The sequence below is a fragment of the Apostichopus japonicus genome, chromosome 20, assembly GCF_037975245.1.
Source record: "Apostichopus japonicus isolate 1M-3 chromosome 20, ASM3797524v1, whole genome shotgun sequence".
Classification (NCBI taxonomy): domain Eukaryota; kingdom Metazoa; phylum Echinodermata; class Holothuroidea; order Aspidochirotida; family Stichopodidae; genus Apostichopus; species Apostichopus japonicus.
The window spans coordinates 17,290,292-17,315,558 of NC_092580.1; the positions used below are offsets into that span (position 1 = coordinate 17,290,292).

Below are 25,267 nucleotides of genomic sequence, written 5' to 3' on the forward strand. Positions count from 1 at the left end.
GCATTATGTTTTTCTTTCCTTTAAATTATGATCATCTAAAATTGATGCCTTGGAGCAAGTATGCTATACTACAGCGTTATTGTCGTCATAAACAGTTGTATACATAGTAAATATCTTGACACAAACCTACACACATATATTACGTGGTGTGATGAAAAGTTAGGCTAATCTAAATGATTCGAAATTTAATTCTCTGCCAACTGGGACTTGAAAATTAATATCACCCAAGATCCAGAGGTGAAGAAACTCCCATATAGAGAGAAAAATGAAGGAATTATTGTTGATTGTATAAATCTTCACGCTGGTTTTAGAGAGAAGTTGAATTATAGGCATATTATACAATAACGAGTACTGCTATTAAGTTCACACATGCCGACGTAAATCTCAAAACTTGAACCATCAATTGTTTTTTTTTTTGTGGAAATATTAGCGAACTGAGCCAGGGCTTATATACTTACAAGTTAATCAAGGAGAAATGGGTTGACAATCGAGTTAGCAGTTAATTGGTGACTCAGTCGAAGGTCGGTTCGAATTCAGCGTACAATGAACTGAGAGAATTGATCATTTTACGCTTAGTGGAAAGGAAAAAAAAATGAGATTTCGTTTTCTGATTACGAAACACAGGACTTTATTCAGTGAACCAGTAACGGGAAGAGGGGGGGGGGGGGTAACGGGCCTTAGAAGTGAAAGGCGAGAGTATAAGAGAGATACACACTGAAGGACGAGCCTTCACGGCGGGCGTTAGTTTACGATTCTAACATGCATGACTGCATATTTAGCTAGGACCAATGGATGTGGAGGTACCTTGTAATCTATAAGCTCTACCATATCTTATTAATTAATTGTCTTAAAACGCTAATTTGGTTAACATTAAGTCTGTCATCAAAGTGAATCCGCGAATGTCCTGATTTGGTAGATCTTTCCTGAATTACGTGGATGTTTATACATTCTACAGAAACATTCATACATAACAACATACCAAGGCATTTCCTTCGGAAGCGCATGCTAAGTTGTTCTAGTTCGTTATGTTTTGATTAAACTCAGTTGTGAAACTGACGTTGGTATTAACCCACTTTACAGTAATAAGAAATTAACGCAGTGAGAAAATTCGTCGAAACAGGTTTCTGTACGAGAAAATGTGGTATCCAATAGTTTTTGAATGTTTTCCAAGATATCTCAACTTACCATGGAAGGCCTATATGAAAAATGCACAACAATGCAATAGCGCATCTCTAACTAGAAAGGTATAAAGGAGGAAAGAAAAAAAAAGGGGGGGGGCTGGACAGAAGCAAACTCCTGCCCCCAAGTTCCCACACGTATGGTAAAAGAAAAACTCATCTGGTAATAAATATCATCACGAAAATTACTCCATTCTATTTTGTACCCGATAAGTTAAACAATCTTTATCACGAACCGCCATATGTATAGTTGGTTAGCAAGGCATTGGGAGTAAGTACACCCCCCCCCCCAAACAAATGACCCCTCCTATGTTACTTTTTGGCGGACTGCAGGCTGCTAGTGTTTTTCAGCAAATTGACGGGAGACGGGATTAGTGCCCCCTCCCTCACGCGGATATGCCCCTGCCATGTGTAGAAACAATTACGAAAAACAGCAAGGAAAGTGTGTGTGCCTTTTTTTAAATGTACCATGTTTAGCCAAGGTATTTTTAAATGGCATCATACCATTTTACTGAAGGTATTCGAGACACGTGTCTGCCATTCTGGTCTTGCTGCAAGTCCCCAAGATTGAACACAACCCCCTACCTACCACCACTACCATGCGACCACCACCGACAAAAGCACTAGAAAAAGAGAGATAACCAAACACATGGGTTTGGTATAACTTTTTCTTTCTCTGCAATTTTAATGCTATATATATACAACAACGAAGAAATATTAAGGCCGACAAAAGATGGCCCATAACGACTTTAATCAAAAGAATAACCAGAATTCATCAGCAAAGTTAACTCGTCTGTATCACAACTTTCACTATGTTCTGTTTGAGTGTAAACAGATAATAATTAAGAGATAAGAAGAGCTTTTAGTGAAGTTCAAGAGCGCCCGCTATTTCACTTAGATACCATTTCTTTAGTAATGTTAAATGAAAGTACCACATTCTAACATATATTCACGATGTTCACGTGAAGCTCCTGCGATTGCGTTCACATATATTTTTCTGCCCAAATCGAATTATTTGTGATAAAATTTTCCATACGGAGCTGCACTTGCATCGAAACAGAAAGAGAAACGGACTGATGGACAAACATACAGACAGAAAAAGAGACAACCATATACAGACGGAGCCCTTATATGGCAAGCCGTTTTAAATTTTTCCTTCCTGTTCTCAGTAGGATAAACACCGCTTAAGTAAAATACAATTACGTTATAGCGAAATTAATTCCACTTAAGTACAAATGTATTTTATTTTAGCTTAATTGTACTTAAGCTCAATAAGTGTATTTTACTTAATTGTAATAGATTCTATTTAAGCTTAGAAGTATTTGAATAAAAAAAAATATGCTGCTTAGTTAAAATTCACTTTCTTTTTAGCTAAGTATTATTTCACTTAAATAGAATGCGATTTTGCTTTAGGTGTAAAGGACGCCACAATTTCACTTAAGTACGGTAAAATACAATACCAGTGGAATTAGCAAAGCTCACCGTGTAATGAATTTATACTTCAACTTAAGAAAAATATGCTCTCCCACTTAAGTAGAAATATATTTTACTTAAGTATTTATATTTTGTATATAAAGCATGCATTATACAGCAGTATTTCACATAAGTAGTTCAACTTCCCGCAATATATTACTGATATTGCTTGCAATCACTCTCCAACATGTATGACAATTGACAATACCAATCTTTCGAGTTTGACGGTTTCACTTAGGTTTACTACTCGATATCTTCACGCGGGTCAAGAAAGTAGAACTGCTGCTAACTGTATCTTTCCTTCCGTTGAGAAGATTAGACCACAATTTCCAAATCCGAGCTTTGCAAGTAAAAGCCAGAAAGATGAGAACTCCGTGTGATGACGTCAAAATGGTGAACAAATACCAAAACACTTGGAGATCTGTGAACCAAGCTACAAATCCAGTGATCCAGGTTAAACTGAGGTCCATAAATATCTGGAAAAAATGAGCAAAAATGATACATAACATGTTCACTAAATTCTTAGGCTCAGTTTTACAAAGAAATATCGATGACACATAGACACAATTTATATTATACTAAAACCAAAACTATGCTTTTTATCATAAGGTCTAATAGAAAATTATTCGCTGTAAAGAATTTGTTCGGGATGAATACATCGTCACGTGACTGTTCTACTTCTTGTAGCTTGCGACCTGATAGTCGTGGCCAAGACGTATAAGCCTAACTGATATTGACACGGGTCTGCCATGCGATGGCCTGATGTTGATCGTCAACCTTTCTAGGTTCATCATTGTTACACCCCCCCCGGGTAACTTACCCCCAAGTGGGAAACAACTGCACTAGACATATAACAAAAGAATGAAACTTTATGCATTTAGAGTTGTTTTTAAAAGCTGAACTCATTTGTACATGAGTAACCATTTCTTGATTCCTATCATACTTCGATGCTATATTAACTGCCCTTAAAAGCATTTCGAATTGTTCTTGTGATGAGCTACCCTTGTGTTGGCCCACTGTACAGGCTCTCCATTTACCATAAATCATTGAGCTATTAGGTAATAGCTCCATGCATAAATTGGATTCCAATTACGGGAGCAATGTTATCTTACCTTTGCGTAAATTATTATTTCATGTTTCTGAGCGCTGCTTATGTTCCTTCGGATGAAGTTATTGCTGCACTTATGTTTACATATGGCTGATGTCACATAAGTAAATGCAAATAAGTTAACCACTATAGAAAATAACAGAGGAATTCCGAACGCCAATAAATTGATCATCGGCCCACCAATCCAACATCCATGTACTGTGCCGTATGAAACACCATACCGGTTATCGTTTATGAGAAAAAGCGTCAATAGTGTTCCGGAAATAAGGACAGGAACCAGAATGCAACGGGTAATGTGGATAACCACCTTAATTGTGGTTGGTATTCCCTTGTCCGATGGTTTGTAACTATTTTTGAATGTCAGAAACATATCAAATCCACGAACAGTGCTGGTTGAGAAAACTGCTAGCCAAAAGAAATGTCCAAATCCTGACACCAACGAACAGAAGACCGGTGACGTAGTAGCCCAACCCGCCAATAGGAGAAGTATATCGGCAATGAGAAGGAACACACAGAGTAGGATGTTGTGAACGCATGCCATGCGAGCTCTCAATGAGTGGAATATGGCATATGTCAAAAGGCTGAAAAGGAGGGCAATAATGGATAGAGATAAACCAATCGTTGTCAATATAATTTCCAGAGTTGTATAAGTAGGGAAGAATATGATATACTTCTCACCATTTTCTTGCAAGAAATTACAAACTTGTATACTTCCATTGTTGTACAGAATGTACATTTCGGGTGTGAAACGCACACTGGTGTTGTAGATATAAACTAAGACATCAGATTCATTGCTCTCTGCTTTAAAGTCGGAAGCTTCCATCATTATAAACGGACAGGTAGTTTTCTGATCTTGTACAAGTTGACATCTTTGTACCTCTGCTGTCTCCCTGTTAATTCCATTTGGGTCAACTGCGAAGTCTACATTATGACGAAATTTCACCTCGTTTAAAGTGACAAACTCTGCTGTTTCTTTGAAAAACACATTTGTTGAATTTTCGTTGAGAGACCACAGTGAAGAATTCATCCAAGTGGGGTCGCATTCTAATTTTGAGAACGAAGAATTAAGTGCGCATTGCGCATTGACACGGAGAACGATTACGTCACGACAAAATGATTGCCCAAATGACTGATCTCCAATCACGAAATAGGGAGAGATTATTTTTCGAAATACTTCAGTGGATGCAAGGTTGGTTTTATATTCATAAATTGTAGTTTCCTTCAAAGAATAACAGGAATTCTCAAATAAGTCAGTAGGTGATATTAAGCTCTCTGGGAGACAATCAGTAACATTCTTGAAGTATTTTTGGCAAGGGTTTGTTAGTTGTGTTTCCACTGTAATGTTGGTTGAAAATTGAACACACGGGCTTGTGTCGTTCCTGTAAACAATTGATTGAGTTTCTACACAATTCCTGTCAATCAATACATAACCATTCGGACATGACATAAGTATACACTCGGATGCAATAGGGTCAAATACCTCTCCTACGTTACATTCCACGTATGTGGTTTCGATTTCTTCATCTCCTGATATTATCGATATTCCGCCATTTTGTCCTCCGAAATTAAATGTTATTGAAATTGGCACTAGATTTGGACTTGCTGCCGACGGGCAGTCTGGAAGTCCAGTAATTTTGTCAATTGGACAAGGTATATTCGGAGGTGGAATTCTGTTGGTCTTGCAAATCTCGCGAAGGTTTATATTCACATTTTGGGAATAATATGAGCAATTCAGACATTCTTTATTTTTGTAGGAATTCCCATCTGAGGTTGTAATCGGCGCAGAAATCATTGAACAGTTGTTGATTACATCATCATCCGTTACATATTCATTACAACCTGCGATGACGTCATCATTAACCGCGTGACATGGAATTATGGATATTTGGTAATGAGGATGGTTAGTTGGAGGAAGAAAAGAAACAACTTCACACCTTTTGTTGAGAAAGAGAACCTTTTCCGCCGTTGTTAGAGCTGTTTTTGATTTGAAAGTGTTACTGTCACATTTCTTAGCTGTAAACGACCAAGCAGTAAGATTGGACTGTTCTTGGTTGTGACAAATTGCGCAATATATATTCCTGAAAGTAACCCCATCAGGAGATACCATTGGAATACTAGACAAATGGTTTTCCAATCTCCCAACCACTATTTCTGTATCTTCATCAGTGACGTCACATCGATTTGGTCCCGCCCAAGATTCGGGACATTTTGAGACCATCCAGTATCTTTTCTTTGTAATTACATCTCTTACACACTGGTAATGCTCTACATAGGGCTGCATGACTTCAGATACAAAGTGGTCAGCATTATTCTCGAGATGACAGTTCTTACTATGTTCATCGAAGTTGTAACAACAATCTCGAAATATCGAACACGCGGGATGACATGAACAGCGGTATGAGGCCTCCAAGTAAGAATTACATTCTGACCTACACTCGAAGTCTTCTCTGCAATACCGCCCATGTATCAATGCTGGGAGAGATAGTAGAGAAAGTACAGATTAAATACAAACTTTCAAGTCATTTGATGATATTTCAATCAATCAATCAAGTTTGAAACATAATAGTGAAAACATCAATTCTGACAATAAATAAAAAACACTATAGGTGTTCAGGGATGTGCCCACGCTGGGCGGCACTGGGCGGTCCCGCCCAGCACTAAAAATTACCACCCAGCACTGTCTAAAAATCGTGAATCCCGCCCAGTACTATTTTCATCTAAAATCCCGACATTCCTAACAATATATTCAACATAAATTAGGCCTAGCCTATGCCAAAATCATACAGACTATTAATGCATCAGCTACGCATGCGAGGAACATTACTGACGGCTCTCAATCGGTCCCTTGTAAAAACTAGTAACTTTTACCAGGTACGTAATATAAATCACTAAATAAAAATTAAAAAATGTAAGTTGTTAGCAAAAGTAGTGTTGGGCCTATGCTTAAAAAGCTACACAAAGCCAGCATTTGGCATCTGAGCACCTTCAAAAATCTCTCCCTCCCCCTTAGACCGCTCTCCCAGGACGGCGATCAGTACACCCGGCACTCAGGAAATCCTGGGCACATGCCTGGTGTTATATCATAATAGTAGAACAAACGGTGGAAATATAATTGATTGATTGAGGGGACTACTTAGACATTTAAACAAGAAAACTTGTGAAATGGAAGTCACAAGGAGACCAGGCAAAAGTGAAAAAGGTATGGCGTAAGAATGGACAAACAAATAAATCTAAAGACATTCCACCTGTTCACCACACTATGTATCTAAATCTCTACGAAACCAGACTACAGTGGAGTAGAAACAATATTACCGTATAAAAGACAGGAAATTCTAAGTTATGAATAACAAAAGAGCTTTATAACGTCTTTTAAAGTTATCAATGGAATGTACAGACTTAAGACGGTCAATCAAAGACTTCCAGATCTTAGGACATTTGAAACTGACACAATTCTGATTGGAACGATTTACAGGAATGCTGAGGGAGTTTGCTGAATCTATAGTGTTATGGTTGTGGAACGGAATGATGATTGCTGAAAGGAGGTTGAAATGTTTAGCTAGAGCCCCGTTTCAAAACTCGAAAGGAAAAACTTGGTTGTATAGTTTGACTGAATGTTGGGGTCACTAATATAGAAGGTGTTGAGTTTAACGAAATGAGGATGGCTGTGAGAGAGAGAGAGGAGCTCTCTGTTATGTTAACGCGCTGTCTTTTTTGAAGTCTGCAGTCGAGAAGAATATTGTTGGCCTATTCAGAATTACAGCAAGGTAAGTAGGGTAGGATAATGGTTTTTGTTAAAAGAATGGAGCATATTTATGACAAATTAAGTTTTAATTAATGTAATATACGAGTTGTTGGAACAACAAAAGTTTTATCAATGCAGTTGGCAACAGAAGAGTTAGAGATTGCATCATGGACATTGATCTAAATTGCCTTTTTTTTCTTTTCTTTTTTAATGTACAAGTGAATCATAGGCGTAGGAGGCGGGGGGGGGGGGGTGCTGCAGCCCCAACCAAATATTGTTTGTGAAAATTCGGGCAATATGCTGATAATTGTCGGGCACTTACTGAAAGAAAAATAAATTGCAATGTGTTTTTCAATGGTTAAACTTATATTATTATTATCAATTTTGTTGTAACGACTTCCCCAAAAATGATAACCAATATGGAAGGGTAATAAGACGGCAAATGATTGATGTAATTGGCATGCGATGTTATAACCGATGCATGCCTATATGATGTACACATCAAGATGTTGATTTTTTTTTGAAAAAGTTTGGTTATATTTTTTGGGCAAGTCGTTACAGCCCCCCCCCCCCCCAAATGGGCTCCTTAGCCTATGCACATGATCATTGATCCGCTAAAGAAAATCCCATTCTTACGAAACAATTAGTTGCGTATAAATTCTAAATGAAAGAAACATTGACCAAGAAAACATTCCAGACTGCATCACATTTTAAGGGCAAATAAACAAAAAATATGATAAGAGGGAGGTGCGGATTTTGACGTGACGAACATCCATTACGACATCACATTCTACCTATAAGATCCATTTCCTGGAGTAAAGAAGGTTGACACAAGGTTACATCGTAACATCAATTGTCCATAATGCGACTGTTTGATATACATGGACGTTACACTTAGAGTTGATATAAACCGAATCACACAAGAATAAATACCAACTCACCCGGCATAGAGGCATCGTCTTCAGCTCTGTACAACTCAAGATTACAAATAAACAAAAAGGCCGTAACTAACGGATATAGTCGAGAATCAATTCCACCGGTCACGCTCCACATTTTCCTGAAATTTTCAACTTTAAATGAATTCGATGCAAAATATCATGTAACGTATGTATAAGTCGCGATCCTGCTTCATAACTTGTTTACAGTGAACCTGTCGGAAAAGCTACACGGTTAATTTATAACGAAATAGTCTATGAGTGCTAATTAATAATCCCATGACAAACAATTTAAACGCACTCAAAATTATGGCCTATTCTCAGTAGATTTCCTCCCATAAATTATGTACGATTAAGTCACACTGTTCTTTCCTTCTTCTCGGAATTCTAATTTAAAGCTGAAGTTAATCTATGCTGTCATTGAAACATCTCATACGTCTAAAAATCAGTATATATATGCAAATACATATAAACGTAGGCCTATTATACTTTTTACGACTTGGCATACATATTTTCGCTTTCGAACCATGCTTTATACAAACCAGGAAGTAAGAAAGTTTCCTCTATAGATCTATACGTGTAGGCTGCGTTACCATAGAATGTTGGACACACACACACACACACACACACAATATGTACTTAAACATGTGTGATCGAGGAAACGTCATAAAATTGATGATTGCATTCTAAGTAAATAAGAATGAACCATGATTTCCGATCTGCTATTGTATAAAAACCATTAAAATGAATTATAGCAACAACAAAACAAACAGGGGGTGGAGGGGGATAGAAGGTAGATATCGAACCATGCTACCGACATAGAGGTGTATGAGAACCCTTGTTAAATTGTTACTAATGTACCTGCACGAAGCGTGGATTAGTTACAATTTAACAAGGGTTTCTCATACACCTCTATGTTGGTAGCATATTCGATGTTTACCTTCTATGCCCCTCCATCCCCCTCCCTGTTTTGTTTTTGTATTTGTTTTTTTTTTGGCTATATAAGTTATGTCCGCTGTATACCTTTGTTACGATCAATGTTATAGGCTAATGTCTGTTGCTAAAGTTTAGTGTCAAAAACTTTCCAATGAGGATTGGGCTGGCTCGGGTCCCTCACTGGACGAAGCCACGGTTATATCACACATCTATATATATACTTGTGAATTATTTCACTTTATATCATGGCTCGTGACAAAACCACAGTCCAACGGAAATTGCAACTCAACGCTTTTGAAATATAGCTCAATGGTGATTGCCTTTCAATATCATAACCCATTGTATATTGCCATTTTTCAAGATTTGTTTTTAGTTTTGAAGAAAACGTTACACAGCCATCACAAGAACATAGTGATCAGTATCACAATGGACATTAATAAAACAAGAATGTAATTCCAACAAAATGTGCTACCATTTGTCAATCACAGATTCCCCATGCTGTATTCTACTAATTAATGCCACGTTCAAAATCCCAACTACCAAATATAACGTTAACGGAAAAAAATCAAAATAAACCTCATCCTATGATATACAATGACAATATGTGCTCCAAAGAGAACAATTATAGTCTTTGCTTAAAATCCCAATCATCAATAAATATTTTAAATGATTTTTTCTTTTAAATCTTGTCATCAAGCCGATGGCTGTCAATGACAACAGTTACTAACCTATATATTAACTAACAGAGAATATTTTATTTCTTCCATATAAGTGTCACATTGTTAGTCAACGAAATCTTCTTTTAGTTTACCAATGATTTGATATTGGAGTCTATTGTAATAATAATGATCGGTTCATGGTTATAAATAGCATTCCACATTTTACATAGTTTTAAGGGTAATGCCTTGAAAAGTGGAAGGGCTTTAAATGGACACTATACTCTACATTGAGTAAAGTATCATTTAAATCCTAAATTCCGACCAGCGTCTTTCATCAGTTCATAAAACAGTAAGCCATGCATAAAATAATTCTTCGTGAAAAGTACTCTGTTACAAGCGATTACAGATATTAAGTAAATCATTCTATACAACAGACGACGTATTGCCAGAAACTTCTCTTTTTGTGTCTTTTGATTGGTCGTATGACGTCATTTTCGTTTGAGAAACAGAAATATCACTTTTGATGCCCAGTCTCTTACTCCACATATTCCAAATCTGAGATTTAGCGGTAAATGCAATGCATATAAACACCCCTTGAGATGAAGTAAATACGATAAATAAATTCCACATCCATTCTTGATCTACGAGAGCAGCCACAAAGCCTGAGTTCCAGGTCAATCCAAGAATGATAAATATCTGAAAAGAAGGAGGTCATCGTATATTTAGTAAGGTCAACGTAAAAAAAAAGAGAAAAAAAAAGAAGATAGTATGTGTTATTTTGAATACACAGTTTTTCCAGGAATGGGGATATTATATAAATTACTAAGGTTGCGACTTTCGAGTCCGAAGACACAGTGACGTAATCTAAAGAATGAACAAAAAGGAACGTCAAGCTTTCCTGCTGCCCATACCCTCCGCTATAGATGAATTGCCCCCTCAATTTTCAAACAAATTCCAGTTCTCTGTGACCTTTTTCTTCGTAAACTTAAATCTGCAATTTGCAGTTCACATAGTGTGAATTATGAGGCGTGTGCAGTTTTCAAATATTGAAGGGCAAACTATGTGCATGGGGGTGTGTACGTGTGTGTGTGGAGGGAGGGGTGGGTGTTTGGGGGGGGGGTAAGGAGGGGAAGGCGCATGTATGAGTAAGTTCCATATGAAATAAAACAATAATACCAAGTTACACATAGTATACCTTGACGTAGATGAGCAAATCTCGAAACTGGCTGTTTTGTCTGTTCGTCCTAATCACCACTTGACCTCTTTTTTGAAGACAAATTGATAGAGTAATGCCTATGAAAAACAAGTTGTTTAGGACCGAACTGACCGCTACTGGAATGCCAAATGCGTACAAATTTACTGTATGATCTTCAATCCAGCAGACTGACGAAGACCCGTATGAAATTGGGTATGTTTCATCACCGAATAATCTCAACGAAAGCAATGATCCGCTGATGATAGCCGGGATACCAAAACATGGGAGCAGGAAGAGACAGATTGATCTTTTAGATGGAGTTCCTCTCCTCGTTAGTTGGTTACGTGGATTAAACGTTTGGTACATTAAGAATCCTAAGACATTACTGGTCGAGAAGACAGTCAACCAACAGTAATGCCCAAGACCAGATACCAAGGAACAGATGAGAGGTCGGGGAGCAGATACACCTGATAACAGTAGAAGCAATTGCGCAGCGATGAGGCACGCACAGAACGTCATGATTAATACGCTAGACATGTGCGTTCTTAGAGAACGGAATGCGCAGTACGTTACTAAGGTTACCGTTAGGCAGAACAGCGAGATTATCATTCCAATGGTGCTCAGAATGGTCTGCAAAAGAGAATATTCTGGGAGAAAGGAATTGTAACTGATGATACCACTTTGCTTGAAAAAGTTACAAACTCTTATGCTTCCATTATCCATATTCTCATACATGTCTTTAGTGAACTGGTGTGAGTTATTCTTGACGTAAACTAAAGTACTGGTGTCATTCTCTAAGGGTGTAAACAATGACGCGTTTAATGTTACGTAGGGACAGATCGCTCTGGGTACAATATGACAACGTTTTATTTGGACTTCTTCTCTCGTCAGCGCTGTCGGTAAAGATGAAAATCCAAACGAATGTCGAACTATAATTTGAGCTGAATTAACAAATTCGGAAGAATTATTTACAAAAATTCCGTTCGCTGCGTTCTCAACCTGACTCCATTGAGTTTCATTAAGCCAAAGAGTATCGCATTGTGCATCGGTTTGGAAGATGGAACAATGAGCTCTTATTTCGATAAAGTTTAAACTTTTGGCACACTCGTCAGAAGTTAAAACTAAACGGTTCTCTTTCTTCTCTAAGAGTCTCTCTACTACCAATGACAACATTGTATATGCAGTCAAAACTTGCAGTTTATTATCATTCCAACGGCACGAAATATTAAATATGGCAATATCCGAACGTAACAGCTTGGAGAAATCAACAGGTAAGCAATTTAAAAGTGTTTCAAATTTCCTAGCGCAAGAAATATTCTCTTGCCAAGTCAATTCATCGGTCACTATTTCAACGGTAAATTTATCACAAGTGCTAGAATTTGTTGTAACATCTGATGATCTCAAACAAAGACCCTTTTCATCCAGAGAGTATCCAGAAGGGCAGGTCAGATATATGCATGTGTTTATGATTGGATCAAACACCTGACTGTCATTACACGTTACAGTTGTTCTATGAAGTTCATGGTTAGCTCTGGATATAGACACCCCGGCTGATTCACTTTTAAAATGAAAAGTCACCGTAATTGGTACAGGCATGATACCGGCTGTCGGTAGACGGGAAGAACCTGATTGTCTACATGACTCCCTTTCGATGTAGTTGGTAGAAAAATAACATTTAGCACAAAATGTATTTTTGAACAGCTTCCCGTCGACTTCAATGGGTGCAGTGATGAAGGAACATTGATCTTGGATGGCTGCATTAGTTTCGTCACCCAGGCCAGCACATGTGTCGATGACCGATACAGCAGATGTATGACAAGGGATCATAGATAACGAGCTGTATGGATGGTCTTCAGGTGGACCAAATGTAACCAGTCCACAATTGTCGGTGAGATGCACAAACGTCTGTGTAAAATTTGACACTGAATCTGTCTCATAATTCATACATCTATAAGCATGAAATGACCATGCTGAAAGGTTCGACAAATTTTCTCCATGACATTGCGCACAAAAGATATTCCTGTATGTTCGCCCATCGGCTGTCACAACTGGAATGCTAGCCAGATTATCTTCCAAATTACCGATTGTAGCATCAACATGTTCTCTGTTACGGTCACAATCATTTGGTACTGTCCAAGTGTCCGGACATTTTGAAATCATCCAATATCTCTTGTGTGAAATGACGTCATGGACACATTGGTAGTATGTTGTAAAATGGACCATTTGGGATACAAACCGGTCAATGGCAGAGTTGTTAATATATGTCTCTAATGTATTATAACAACAATCACCAAAGAATTGACACGCTGGGTGACAGGAGCACACTGACGAGGCTGCGTAATTGGCATTATCATAATAGGGACACTTGAAATCGAGCTTGCAGTATGTAATGACGATTTTATCTGCAAACGAGAGGCGATAAAAGAAAATCAGAGTATGATTAATCTACGCCTCTAGTATTCAAACGTTTGTGCTTGAAGACCCCAAGATTCACCTTCACCATCTTGTCGACCCTCCAGTGGGTCACATTGTGGCCCAGCAGGGGGTCTACAGGGAGGAGATATCTTCTCCCCGTTGACAATTGTTATATAATAAAGGGGACTAGTTGTAAATTGGTTTTATATGTTGTAACATTCGAAACAATTAATATTCAAGAATTTTTCATTTTCCCTTAACAATATCGGCAATTTCGTTTTAACATTTGTGCACTTCACTCTACAATATTTTTGACGATCCTAAAATAAATGAATATTAGGGGCCTATTACAAATTGAAATTTGAAGTTTCTAATTTTATACAACAAAACAAAAAAAAAACCCATCTAAAAGCTAATATATCATTTGTAAATATAATCATGATACTTTGAAAAACCTCCTTTGTCAAACTTAAATGTTTAGATATTCTGAATATTTTTTTTTCATGATATCTATTACTTCTGGTTCATCCGAATGTAATGTTAAAAATATTTACGATTTATGTTTACCTTTACCAGGTGCATCGGTTTGGTTTTGTGCCACAACGATAGGGCTTCCATTTTGACAAGTAAAGAAGACCAAAGCCATAATCCAACAGAACTCTGTCCATTCCATTTTGTAGAGAAAAATGTTATTCTTGTCTTGGTCCAAGTGATTCGAAAATTGAAAGCAGAGAGGATGTTAAACGTTAAAGCTCCGGTATGACAGCATATCACAGAACAATAATATTATACAGTGCAGAGGGTTTAAGAAGATCAAGGAATTTCGATGAAAATCACCAACAAAATGCCTCAGAGAAATGTCAAACTGTTTGCTTGCAGTGTAACGTAATAATAAAATAAAAGGAGAAATAAGTAGCCTGTTAAGAGTAACGCTTATGTGAAAATCAAGAATATCTACCCAGTTAATGTAATGTTATTCTCAAATGCAGTAAGTCGATCAATTTGTGATTCGCTTTTGCTTTGCCAATGTGAACGTTCAGACGTCATACTGACTTTTCCTCAGTACGTATTCTATAATAATAAATATAGCTTCATGTAGAAACAGATGCCTGAAGAATATGTCCGTACCTGGCAAATAATTTAATGTGATGTATATGTTGCTGGTTGCGTCTTAGTTATGAGATAATCAAGTCGTGGGTTGGTTTATTACTTGTGTTTGAGTTATGAACTGTTTTATTGTTTGTAATTTTATTGAATTATTACACTTCTTTGGAAGGTTGCCCGAATCTATTAAAATAGACTACCAGGATAATAATTGTAATCCAAACTTAAAGCAAACTCTCTATGTTCGTGTCATCAGTGTACGTTGCTGATTCTATATGATACCAGTGAAGTGATCAGACTGTCGTAGAGCTCTATTATCCATTACATATCACATAGCACCCAGGTTGAAAAAGATGTCGATCGTTTATAACTAATTATCTAACTCTGGGGCGGATGTGTCGGCGATGTCACGTCCACGGTGCACCCCACACTTAATCCGGCGATCACCGCCCTTCCTATTTCCAGCTAATCACTGACTGTGACCATTTGATAAAATACGCAAAATATAATACGTAAAATGTAATGCCTGGATACCTGTGTAAAGTTTAGTCTTGGTGAAGTAATTTGGTTCAATTTAATGTTCACTGTATATTTATTACCTGAAAATATCAATTGGAACGCACAGTGATTATGACATTGACATATCTGAGCTTGCGAAAGTTAATTACCGGCATAACACTATATACCCTCACATCGACTCGTTCCAGTTGACGGAACTGTCTGCCATTCTCTCTCATTAGTAATTTTAATGTCATCACTCTGTGATAAGTTCTGCAACGATGAAGATCTTGAAGCCATGGCTTTGACAAACGATCGCTGCGTAATTCGTTTTATTATTTTGACTAGTTTTTCTACGATAGTCCTTTCACAAAATACAACTGTTACTGACTTTCCTCAGTTATTTGCGACTGCACGTAGGCCAATACCGCGACCCGTGGTAACAGGTAAGGGTGGATAAAATCAACATTTTTTTTATATTTTGTATTCATTTCATTTATCGAAGGGATTGAATGCTTCAATAAGATTTTGGCTGCTACAGAGTTCAGTAACATGTTGGGCCGTTACTTTAACGTATTCTGCCAGGCTAGTAAATTATCATGAAATGGTAATCAGTTTATGTTGTCGTATAATGTTACAAACAGCTGTTTCACTGATGCTTAATATTTCGAAATGTTTTGCAATACTTTCCAAAGCAGACGACAACGTATGTGTCTAGATAACATTATAGGCCTACATGTTAAGTTTTGAATGTTGTAAATGTGAACATATGTTGGCAGTCTATATGGCTTGAAGCAGCCTTTTTGTATTTGGTGTACAGCTTAACCAAACCTGTCGAGTTTCACTCAAAATAAAATTTCAAGTTTATCTCTTTCGGAGGTTAATCAGCTTGAAATGAATAAATTCCTCAATATTTCATCGCTTGTAATCCAGAGGTCACAGGTCCTAGCCATTTACATGTTTCCTCTTTTCCATAGTATAAACAACAAAAGAACTAATCAAACTGGTTATTTTACAGATTACAGAAAGCTGCTTTAAAAATAAAAACGAGAAGTTGTTTCTGCAATATTTCAAATCTATATGGTTTGTTGAAATTAGTGTCTCCCAGCTGTTTGTTATATAGAAAACGGTGTAACTCTCCGACGAATTACAAAAATAGGAACTACCAAAAATTAATCAAGACTTAGCCATGCAGATAATTAATAAGGGGTTAATCAACGGTCTAGCGTGCGTTACTCACAGGATTAATGCACGATCGGGGGATAATGCAAACGATGCACGAGGGCGGAGCCCGAGTGCATCCAGCGATAGCATTAACACCCGGAGTGCATTAATCATGTGAGTAACGCACGCTAGACCGTTGATTAACCCCGTTCATTCATACACTACCATTTGTGTGGGGAAAAAATCATAAAACAAAACATTTTTGGTTACATATAACCAAAGATTTATATTAATTTTACCGTGCGTTACTCACAGGATTAACCACGGTCAGCTGACCTGAATGGACCAATAGGATTTAGGAATCTTTACTAAGTATGAATGAACGCATATTAAGGACCATTCGATAAAGCTAATTACCAGCCTAAGTCCATCTCCTTTCGTGGATAGGAATGGTTGCAAAGAAATACATCGTGCAGGGTCCCGTGTCATTTTAGGTATGTGTCATTTTGGTGTCATTTTATTCCTATATATAACTGCAACAATGTGGGCTTCATTTTGCGAATTATCTACATGTTATAGCCAATAAGTAAAGATATGTTCCGGTGGTAGAAAATGCCAAACTTATCATGACGATAACTTATTGCACATTGTATGTTGAAAACCTCATCTCAATAGCTTATCGCTAACTTGAGATATATAGTTGATTTAACGTAACCGATTTTGAGTTACTTAAAGGGTGTGAAGACCCGCGCACAAAGAAACGTCTCATGCCGGTAATCTGACATTGTTTCGAATGAGGTGCAACAGAAGTGTTAAACACCACCATCGATCCCAGAAAATACACACACAGCTTGCTACCGTCGGTAATTAGACACTAGTGTACAGTCAATACATACAGCTACGGTCAATACCCACAATACAGTGTACATAGCATCGTGGACATCTCAGGTCTAGATAACAAGGTATCACGTTCAATCTTTCTTTGCATTACAGTTAGGACTTCATATTGCGAGGCCAAGTTTACTTGTGGTGATCTCTGTACATTGTACTCCAACGCCTCAACTCATTGTTCTTGCCATCCAGCATGTGAAATTTTTAGAGACTGTTGTTACGATACTTTACAACGTTACAGAGACTGTTCAAGCGGTAGCGAGGTGACCCAATTTGTAACTGAAATACTTCCCAATTACAGAGAATATTTCCAATGCACGACAGACGTTATATCCGCAAATAGGTACTGGTTGGTCTCCAAGTGTCCGGAAAGTTGGACAGGTGTTAACCAGTGTGACGTGAGAGACAATGACACAAACACCGTCATTGGTGGATTGAATGATCATTTGGCTGGTGTTCCAGTTTTGTCAAAGAACGGAGTTACCTTCAAAAATGTGCATTGTGCCCTTTGTCACGGTGAGGATCTGTCTGGCCTCTCACCTTGGTCATTTGAGGCTAAAAGCTGTGACTACACATTCTACAATGAAACCTTTGGAATGAATCATTCAACTGTCAGTGTTACAGACAATATATTGTTTTTGACTGAACATTGTGCTAGCGTACAGTTCCATCCACCAACAAATCATCCAAAATATGCGTTGTCTATAATTCCATGTCACCTCGCCAATACAGAAATGATCGACACTTGTGAAGAAAGCGAAGATATCGACAGGGCGATAGCAAGTAATTGCTCTATTGTGTCAGCTCCGATACATGTTGTGGGTAAAACGTTCAAAAATAAGTTCTGTTCGCAATGTTACTCGTCCCATATAGGTGTACAGATCATGTTATCAGAATTGTGTAGCCCCAGCATAAACGTTGACCCAATGGTGAAAGGGCCTAACTTTGTCCCTATCTCAATCACATTCAACTTTGGTAGTAGTTCAACAGGTGCTTCAATCCTAGTGGATAATAAACAACTCATTCGCACGTCGATTACTTGTGACTTAGATGAGGTATATGACCCATTTACATCGTCGTGCGTACAGGTCATGTGCCAAGATGGTTATTATTTCCAAGATGGAAACTGCCATTTGACATCAAATTGGACTGCCAGTTCTAGTGGAACGTGCGATCAATTTTTGATCAAAATCATCACCGTGATGAAAACTGCTGAAACGAACACTTCGCTGAATCGATCTTGCGCGACACACTTAGAAACGGTGTCTAATTGTTTGGCGGAAAGCCTTCATTTTCTTAACTTTAAAGACGGCGACGTAACATATGAAGTAACGAATGGAAATCACTGTGACTCAATCGAGATATTGACGAGAAGAGCAGATATCGGTAAAAGTCTTATAAAAATGACCAATACGAGTATGTCGTCAGTTTTGTCTAGACCAATTGGGTGTAAGTACTTTGATAAACTCGAGATATCATCGCGTTGCATACCCGAAGAGAATAGTTTTGATATCATTTGTGATCAGTATCAATGGTTGAATGAAACCCAATGGGAAATAACTAATGGTGAGAATTCTACTATTAGTATCATGATATCAAACTCCAACGAAACACTTGATATCTCCCAGGTAGCCATTCGACACACGTTCATTTTCTCATCTCCGAATAATATCAAACCTCAGCACATCATATCGTTACAAAAATGTCGATTTCAGTTTAACGAGCTCAAAAAGTGCACATATTTGGCTCTGAATTCGTCTCTATTTGCACGATCTCCGAATGATTCTGAGGTTTTGGTATATCTGCCGGATCCATCGTATATATTCCCTACTGATTCGTACCGTAAATTGAAAGACGGACATATTCAGGTATGCAATTTTCTCCAACAAACCGGCTACTCATTCTTCCCTCGATATTCAAATGTTCAAACGATCATGAGCACGGTTGGAACATCACTGTCGCTTCTCGCATTGTTCATAACATTATTGACCTACTGTTTGTTTCCTACTCTCCGCAAAAGGAGAGCCAGTATCTTAATCATGACCCTCTGTGGATGCCTCATCCTGGCCCAGTTGCTGCTCCTGTCAGCTGGAGTTACCACTGAAAATCCCACTCTTTGTTCTATTGTATCTAGCGTGGGACATTTCTCTTGGTTGACAGCATTCTCAACCACGTCCGTCTTGGGTGTGACGATGGTTCAAACATTCAGTATTGGTCATGCAGCGACGAGAAGCGAGAGCTTATCCACGAGATCTATTTGTGTGTTATTGATCTCTTGCTTCGGACTACCACTCGCCATCAGTGGTGCGCTATACCTGTTATATCTCATCGATAACGAACCCCACATAATAACATACGGCTCATCTGTGGGGTGTTGGATCGGAGGACCCAAAGTAAACCTTTACGCTTTTGGAATTCCAGTTGGAATAAGTCTGGCAATGAACTTGATCTGTTTTGCCATGGTGAGCGTGTCAATTTGTTATCAGAAGAGAAAAAGCTTGCATATCAGGAAGAACAAGGAAGACAGTCAGTTGCGGGACTTACTGATCTACACGAAGGTAATTGTACTATCATTAGTATATACAAAAAGAGGATGAAAGTGGCTATGAGTTCAGTCCCGGACCTGAGGTTCCGATGTTGAGATAAATAATATTTCCTTCTCATTTCATACCTTTAGGACAAAATGAAAACTTTAAACATGGTGCCCGGTGACATTATTATCCTCACGCCCGCCTGGCTCTCGGCGCCTCTGCTGATTTTACAGAACACATTTCCCTGCAAAATCGATGATGATGTAAAATGACAGCGTCCTAAATAATAACAACAACACCAGAAGCGCCGTGTACTTTGCTTTCGCCCATGTCATTTCAACTAATAGGAGTGTGAATGATATATTGTATGCATATGCATTATAAATTGTTTCCAATGATACCGTTATAATATGATCACTGATACATTGATTAAGAGGATCAGTATTACAAATAGAAGGACATAAAAAGTGAGAACAAAATGATAAAATGGTACCGAAACAATGATATATGTCTGCTTAAATTATGTCACCATTGAAAGGTATAAACACAAAGATAGTAAAGAAAAACGTAATGAAATTTGGTTTGCCGATAAAAAAGTAAAAGAAAAACACCATGCAAATGTGTATTCCAAAACATGCAAAGAAATGGCCAAACAGTGTGTTGTATAGAAATTGAGATTTCGTGACCATTTTAATTTCATGTAGCAATTTGTTTACTACTTGTAAATATAGGTTTCAATATTACCGATTATGAGAAATAATCAGGAATATATTTCGATTGTCATAAATGATATCTTCTCTATTCCAGATATTCTTCATTCTTGGATTAACCTGGATCTCTGGCTTTGTGGCTGCTCTGGTAAATGAACAGTGGACGTGGTATTTATTTATCATATTCACGTCGTTACAAGGGATGTTTATATTCATTGCTTTCACTGTCAAATCTCAGATTTGGAATATGTGGAGTAAGCTATTGGGTATCAAACGCGATGCTTCAAGCACGGGTTCCTCTCATCTAGAACAAGTAGGATCCAATCCAAGGAAGACAGCTGAAACCAGTGACGAAGGACCAACAAAAAATGTATCTTCTAGTACTCATGTTGTGTGTTAAGTATACGTATCTTTTTCTCATTCTAAATTGGACAGGATTTCTTGCCAAAACGTAAGCAATTTAAATGGTTCATCTTGTAATAAATATATCACTTCATGCATGTAGCTGCATTCCACAAGGAAAGAATTAAAGACATAGTCATGAAAAATAAATAAAAGATCCGAGTCAATATCATCACAGTCCTCGCACCATTAATATGGCAATGTCTGTTTCTATTGAAAAAGAATGGTTAGAAATGAGAGCCACTGACCTATATTATAACTAGAAAGGCTACAATAAGCACAGCTTTGAATTCACCGAAGCGTCATCTGTTTCCCGAAAGATCGTCATGCAATACAACATTAGATTTTCTAAATGCTTTCGGATCCGAGTCTCTAAAGTTCGTGTTCTTATATAGACTAGCATATATAGTCTCGGGTACAGTTCCACATAAAAAACGAACCCCCCACCCAAAAACCCAAACAAACAATGTTGAATCTTCACAGTGCAACGTGTATGGTTTTTGTATCCTTTAATATATATTTTTAATTATATTATGTTACTGCTTAATTAACTGCTTAATTAACTGATGCAATGCTCGATTAACTGTCACTACAAATTTGTGAACTGCATGCGGCTTTTGCTGCGGCAACCTTCATGTTTGTGGAGTCTCTAGCCTATACATAATTATGACGTGTCGTTCTTTCGATGAGTTTCAACTAAATTAAGAAGAAGCAAATCATTATACTTTAATTTGCTGTAGATTATTATGCTCTATATATCATCTTGATAGGTGTGCAACGTTTCCATAAAGGAAACAATATGTAACCTAATTTTAATATTAAATTTTAACGATCAATCACCATGATTAACATTCTAGACAATTTACTACAGAGTGTAAGTCATATGTGACTATTTCCCGTTTGAATATTTGATTCACATTTGCACTTTGTTTGCAACTGAAGTGTGTTACGTTGTTTGGTTTATTAAAGCGTCTATACCTGGACTATACCGAAGATTGTGACGGACTGACGCTGCTTCAGTGTAAAATTGCTTACATTAAAACAATCATATCTTATTCAAGGAACAAGAAAATGGGATTAGGCTTTCCCAGACAAAGTCGAATAGTTTTCTCTTTAAGATAAGTGTTATGATACCTTGCATGGCATAAGAATATCCCCTTTAACATTGGCAACAAGCTACCCGACCGGTACGTCATTAAACAACCAACCTGAGAAAACTATATGACAAGTTGTGAATATGTAATGTTATCATCAACCGGAGGTTCATAAAAGCTCTCAATAATGTATTTTTAACTTGTTCTCACACATGTAGTTTACCATTTCTTGCTCATGTATAACCCGAGGGGATCTCGAAAACGTTACGGAATGCCTTTAACATTTACAGTACAATAACCAACTTTTATTTCCTAGATGATTCACCACTCCTTATCACTGATAAAATATGAATATAATATTATTATCGCGTGGGTAATGTGATAAACAGAATATAAAGAGACAGAGCGTCATATTTAAGGAGTGGGTGTACTTCAGTTGCACGAATTGTTATTTGAGCAAGTTGGCTACTTATAAGAAAAATACGAATCCTGTAAGATGCAAAACGAAAACAAAAAGCTATAAAATTTGTTGTTGGCAAATATCATTATTTTATTATGAAGATTTAATTTGTTATTAGAAATGAGTATAAAGATGTAGTTTTTTTTTATATATATTTGTGACAGCTAATTTCTCTTAACGTAGTCTGTATAGTAGATAGTATAACCTTAAATGAAAACAGTTTTATGTCAGTAAAAGCAACATAGCTATGCATGTGTGCAGCGCGCAATAAATGCCTATATTTGCCTTATTATAATAATGACGCGTGGAAGGCAACTCACGTAGGTGTATTGCTTTTTTTTCGGGGGCCTTAAGACGCTTACGAAAAGGAACTTTAATGATACAAACTGTGCATCTAAGTAAACTTGACTCAAAAAATGTGATAGGCCTACGGTTATTACCTACAATAAAGACAACTCTAATCATAGTAAGCGCCTGCATGTACAGTCTCTGCGAAACACATGAACTTCCTGAAGCGTTGTACCATAATCTTACATATATATATATACGCATAAAACAAAAGATCGGTCAATCAAGTTGATGCCCCTTACTCATTAAGGATCTGGGGCACTGGACAGACATAAAATTTTGTTGTATTGAACAATCTGAAAACCGGCAACCAAAGGCGGCACAGGGTAGGCCGTACCGGCTGCAGCGGCCTATATACGACACTGTGTAGATGGATGGATCGGTACTATATATGATGCGTTTATGTTAAAGTTGAAAGTATATGTACATATAGAGTAGAATATGATGTTTGAGTAATTTGTTCATACCGTATATTTTGATCGTATTATTTGTGTTTACATGTCTCTTGTATATATAATACTTGATATGTAGCCTACATGGCCTTGTTACTCGTTTAATATATATATATATATATATATATATATATATATATATATATATATATATATATATATATATATATATATATATATATATATATATATATATATGTAGAGTAGGTTGGCGTCTATCTTGGCGCAGAGTGCTCTATGTCCATTGGACAGAGCGTAATATATGTTGATACTAGATGAGACTAGTGGAACACTAGTAGTTGTTACTCGGAGTTTCACGCGTTATAGCGTTATATATATATATATATATATATATATATATATATATATATATATATATATATGTAGAGTAGGTTGGCGTCTATCTTGGCGCAGAGTGCTCTATGTCCATTGGACAGAGCGTAATATATGTTGATACTAGATGAGACTAGTGGAACACTAGTAGTTGTTACTCGGAGTTTCACGCGTTATAGCGTTATATATATATATATATATATATATATATATATATATATATATATATATATACTATAGTATGACAAATTATTCGTTGCTTTTAAGATGCCGTTATGATCGTGTCTATATGGTATACTTGCATTTATGCTGGTATATGTTCATGTGCATATCATTTTACACTTAATGCGTGTTTATATCATCACATACACATAATACATATACTGCATGTAGGTGGAGAAAAGAAACAGAAACATATCAAAACAATTCAGAAATAACAGGTCAGTTCTTCTAAAATCGCCACGCTAAAACAGCAACAAACTAATAAAATAAATCAATAAAACGTATAGATCTAACACAGACCATATGGCCCTTCCAAAAAATCATGGAAACCGTTCAGAAAACCACCTTCCTTTTTTTTGAAGACTTTCTAAACTTGATTTCTGCAGTGGAATAACTTGTATTCATTTTACAATACAAACTAGTATATAAGATTGGCAAATATTTATAATTATTTAGCTGTTAGGACACAAAACTTTTCGATTGTCGGCTTACAAATACATAAAACATTCTAGTTTTGAGAATCGGGCCATCCATGCACTCTGAAGAGATTATACACAGGCTTCTAACAGCCTATCATACACAAACGACCTCATCAGTTTCATGGCGTTGGCTTTTTTGCAGTATGGGATTTTTACCTAAAGTCCGATTTCTTCGTTTGGAGACTCGTGTTTTTGTTGTCTTCACTTGTGAGGAAATGTAACTTGAAGATCTGGCACTAGCCATGGATAAAGATTGAGCTGCAGAATTTGTTTTTTGATGTTTTGTTGTTTTAATATTTTGCTCTCTTGCTTGCTATTTTTTCATTTTTTTTTATTGCATGACATTCCTTTCTGAGATGATCATGTTGCCCGAAATAATGGCATCAGTAAGTTCGCGAACATAACATTTTCAAATCGTTCATTTTTCAAAGTTGCAGGATTTTAACGTAAAACCAAGAATAGACATACAACGGGAAGATCATTGATTGTTGTAACATGTGTTAAATTCATTCAGTGTCATGGAAGGCGTCTGATGAAATATAATTCATACTCGGGTAGTAGAGAACAGGTGGTGCACAGCACTAATTAATTTGAATGACGCGAAGTAACCGCCGCGTGCAGATGATTGTATCAAAGTGCAGTCTACTCGGTCGTTGATATGCTACAGTGAAATCAGTGCTGGATGGAACAGGTTCGACCCATCTACTCTCCTACTACTCAGTCAATTTTGACATGTCAATTGACAGTTCACTCACAAATAAACCCATTCTCTAGTTGAATTGACACTAATTCGAAAATGTACCAACTTTTATTTTGCTTCCTCATTTTGGCTCATTCGATGTATGGCGGAGTTCAAGGGCATAGGCGTAGTAACAACTGGGGTGCAGAGGGTTAGGTAAACATTTGGAAAGCGAGGGGAGGATGGGTTGGTATGGAGC

The 25,267-nt window shown here is 37.2% G+C and overlaps 3 protein-coding genes across 3 annotated transcripts; 1 reads left to right on the forward strand and 2 right to left on the reverse strand.

Moving 5' to 3' along the window:
• Positions 1-842: 842 nt before the first annotated feature.
• LOC139960915 (uncharacterized) lies at positions 843-9,019 on the reverse strand. The gene is made up of 3 exons (XM_071959612.1): positions 8,443-9,019; positions 3,764-6,231; positions 843-3,127 (listed from the first exon to the last, which is right to left on the reverse strand). Exons 1-3 carry the CDS (start codon positions 8,552-8,554, stop codon positions 2,882-2,884), a joined length of 2,826 nt encoding a protein of 941 aa, XP_071815713.1. The 5' UTR covers positions 8,555-9,019; the 3' UTR covers positions 843-2,881.
• A 361-nt stretch (positions 9,020-9,380) lies between these two features.
• LOC139960917 (uncharacterized) lies at positions 9,381-14,338 on the reverse strand. The gene is made up of 3 exons (XM_071959614.1): positions 14,209-14,338; positions 11,227-13,628; positions 9,381-10,727 (listed from the first exon to the last, which is right to left on the reverse strand). The coding sequence occupies exons 1-3, from the start codon at positions 14,312-14,314 to the stop codon at positions 10,455-10,457; spliced, it is 2,781 nt and encodes a 926-aa protein (XP_071815715.1). The 5' UTR covers positions 14,315-14,338; the 3' UTR covers positions 9,381-10,454.
• A 1,142-nt stretch (positions 14,339-15,480) lies between these two features.
• On the forward strand, positions 15,481-24,812 carry LOC139960913 (uncharacterized). The gene is made up of 3 exons (XM_071959607.1): positions 15,481-15,689; positions 17,401-19,856; positions 20,637-24,812. Exons 1-3 carry the CDS (start codon positions 15,494-15,496, stop codon positions 20,937-20,939), a joined length of 2,955 nt encoding a protein of 984 aa, XP_071815708.1. The 5' UTR covers positions 15,481-15,493; the 3' UTR covers positions 20,940-24,812.
• Positions 24,813-25,267: the final 455 nt, after the last annotated feature.

Bases quoted from the DNA above. Each gene is read 5' to 3' on its own strand.
- LOC139960913 (XM_071959607.1), top strand. From the start codon at position 15,494: ATGTCATCACTCTGTGATAAGTTCTGCAACGATGAAGATCTTGAAGCC. The intron at 15,690-17,400 runs GTAAGGGTGGAT...TTTGCATTACAG, and splicing joins ACCGCGACCCGTGGTAACAG to TTAGGACTTCATATTGCGAG. The intron at 19,857-20,636 runs GTAATTGTACTA...TCTCTATTCCAG, and splicing joins ACTTACTGATCTACACGAAG to ATATTCTTCATTCTTGGATT.
- LOC139960915 (XM_071959612.1), bottom strand. From the start codon at position 8,554: ATGTGGAGCGTGACCGGTGGAATTGATTCTCGACTATATCCGTTAGTT. The intron at 6,232-8,442 runs GTGAGTTGGTAT...TATCTCTCCCAG, and splicing joins AGACGATGCCTCTATGCCGG to CATTGATACATGGGCGGTAT. The intron at 3,128-3,763 runs GTAAGATAACAT...CATTTTTTCCAG, and splicing joins AAATAATAATTTACGCAAAG to ATATTTATGGACCTCAGTTT.
- LOC139960917 (XM_071959614.1), bottom strand. From the start codon at position 14,314: ATGGAATGGACAGAGTTCTGTTGGATTATGGCTTTGGTCTTCTTTACT. The intron at 13,629-14,208 runs GTAAACATAAAT...TCTCGTTTGCAG, and splicing joins AACCGATGCACCTGGTAAAG to ATAAAATCGTCATTACATAC. The intron at 10,728-11,226 runs GTATACTATGTG...CCTTCTTTTCAG, and splicing joins ATTTGCTCATCTACGTCAAG to ATATTTATCATTCTTGGATT.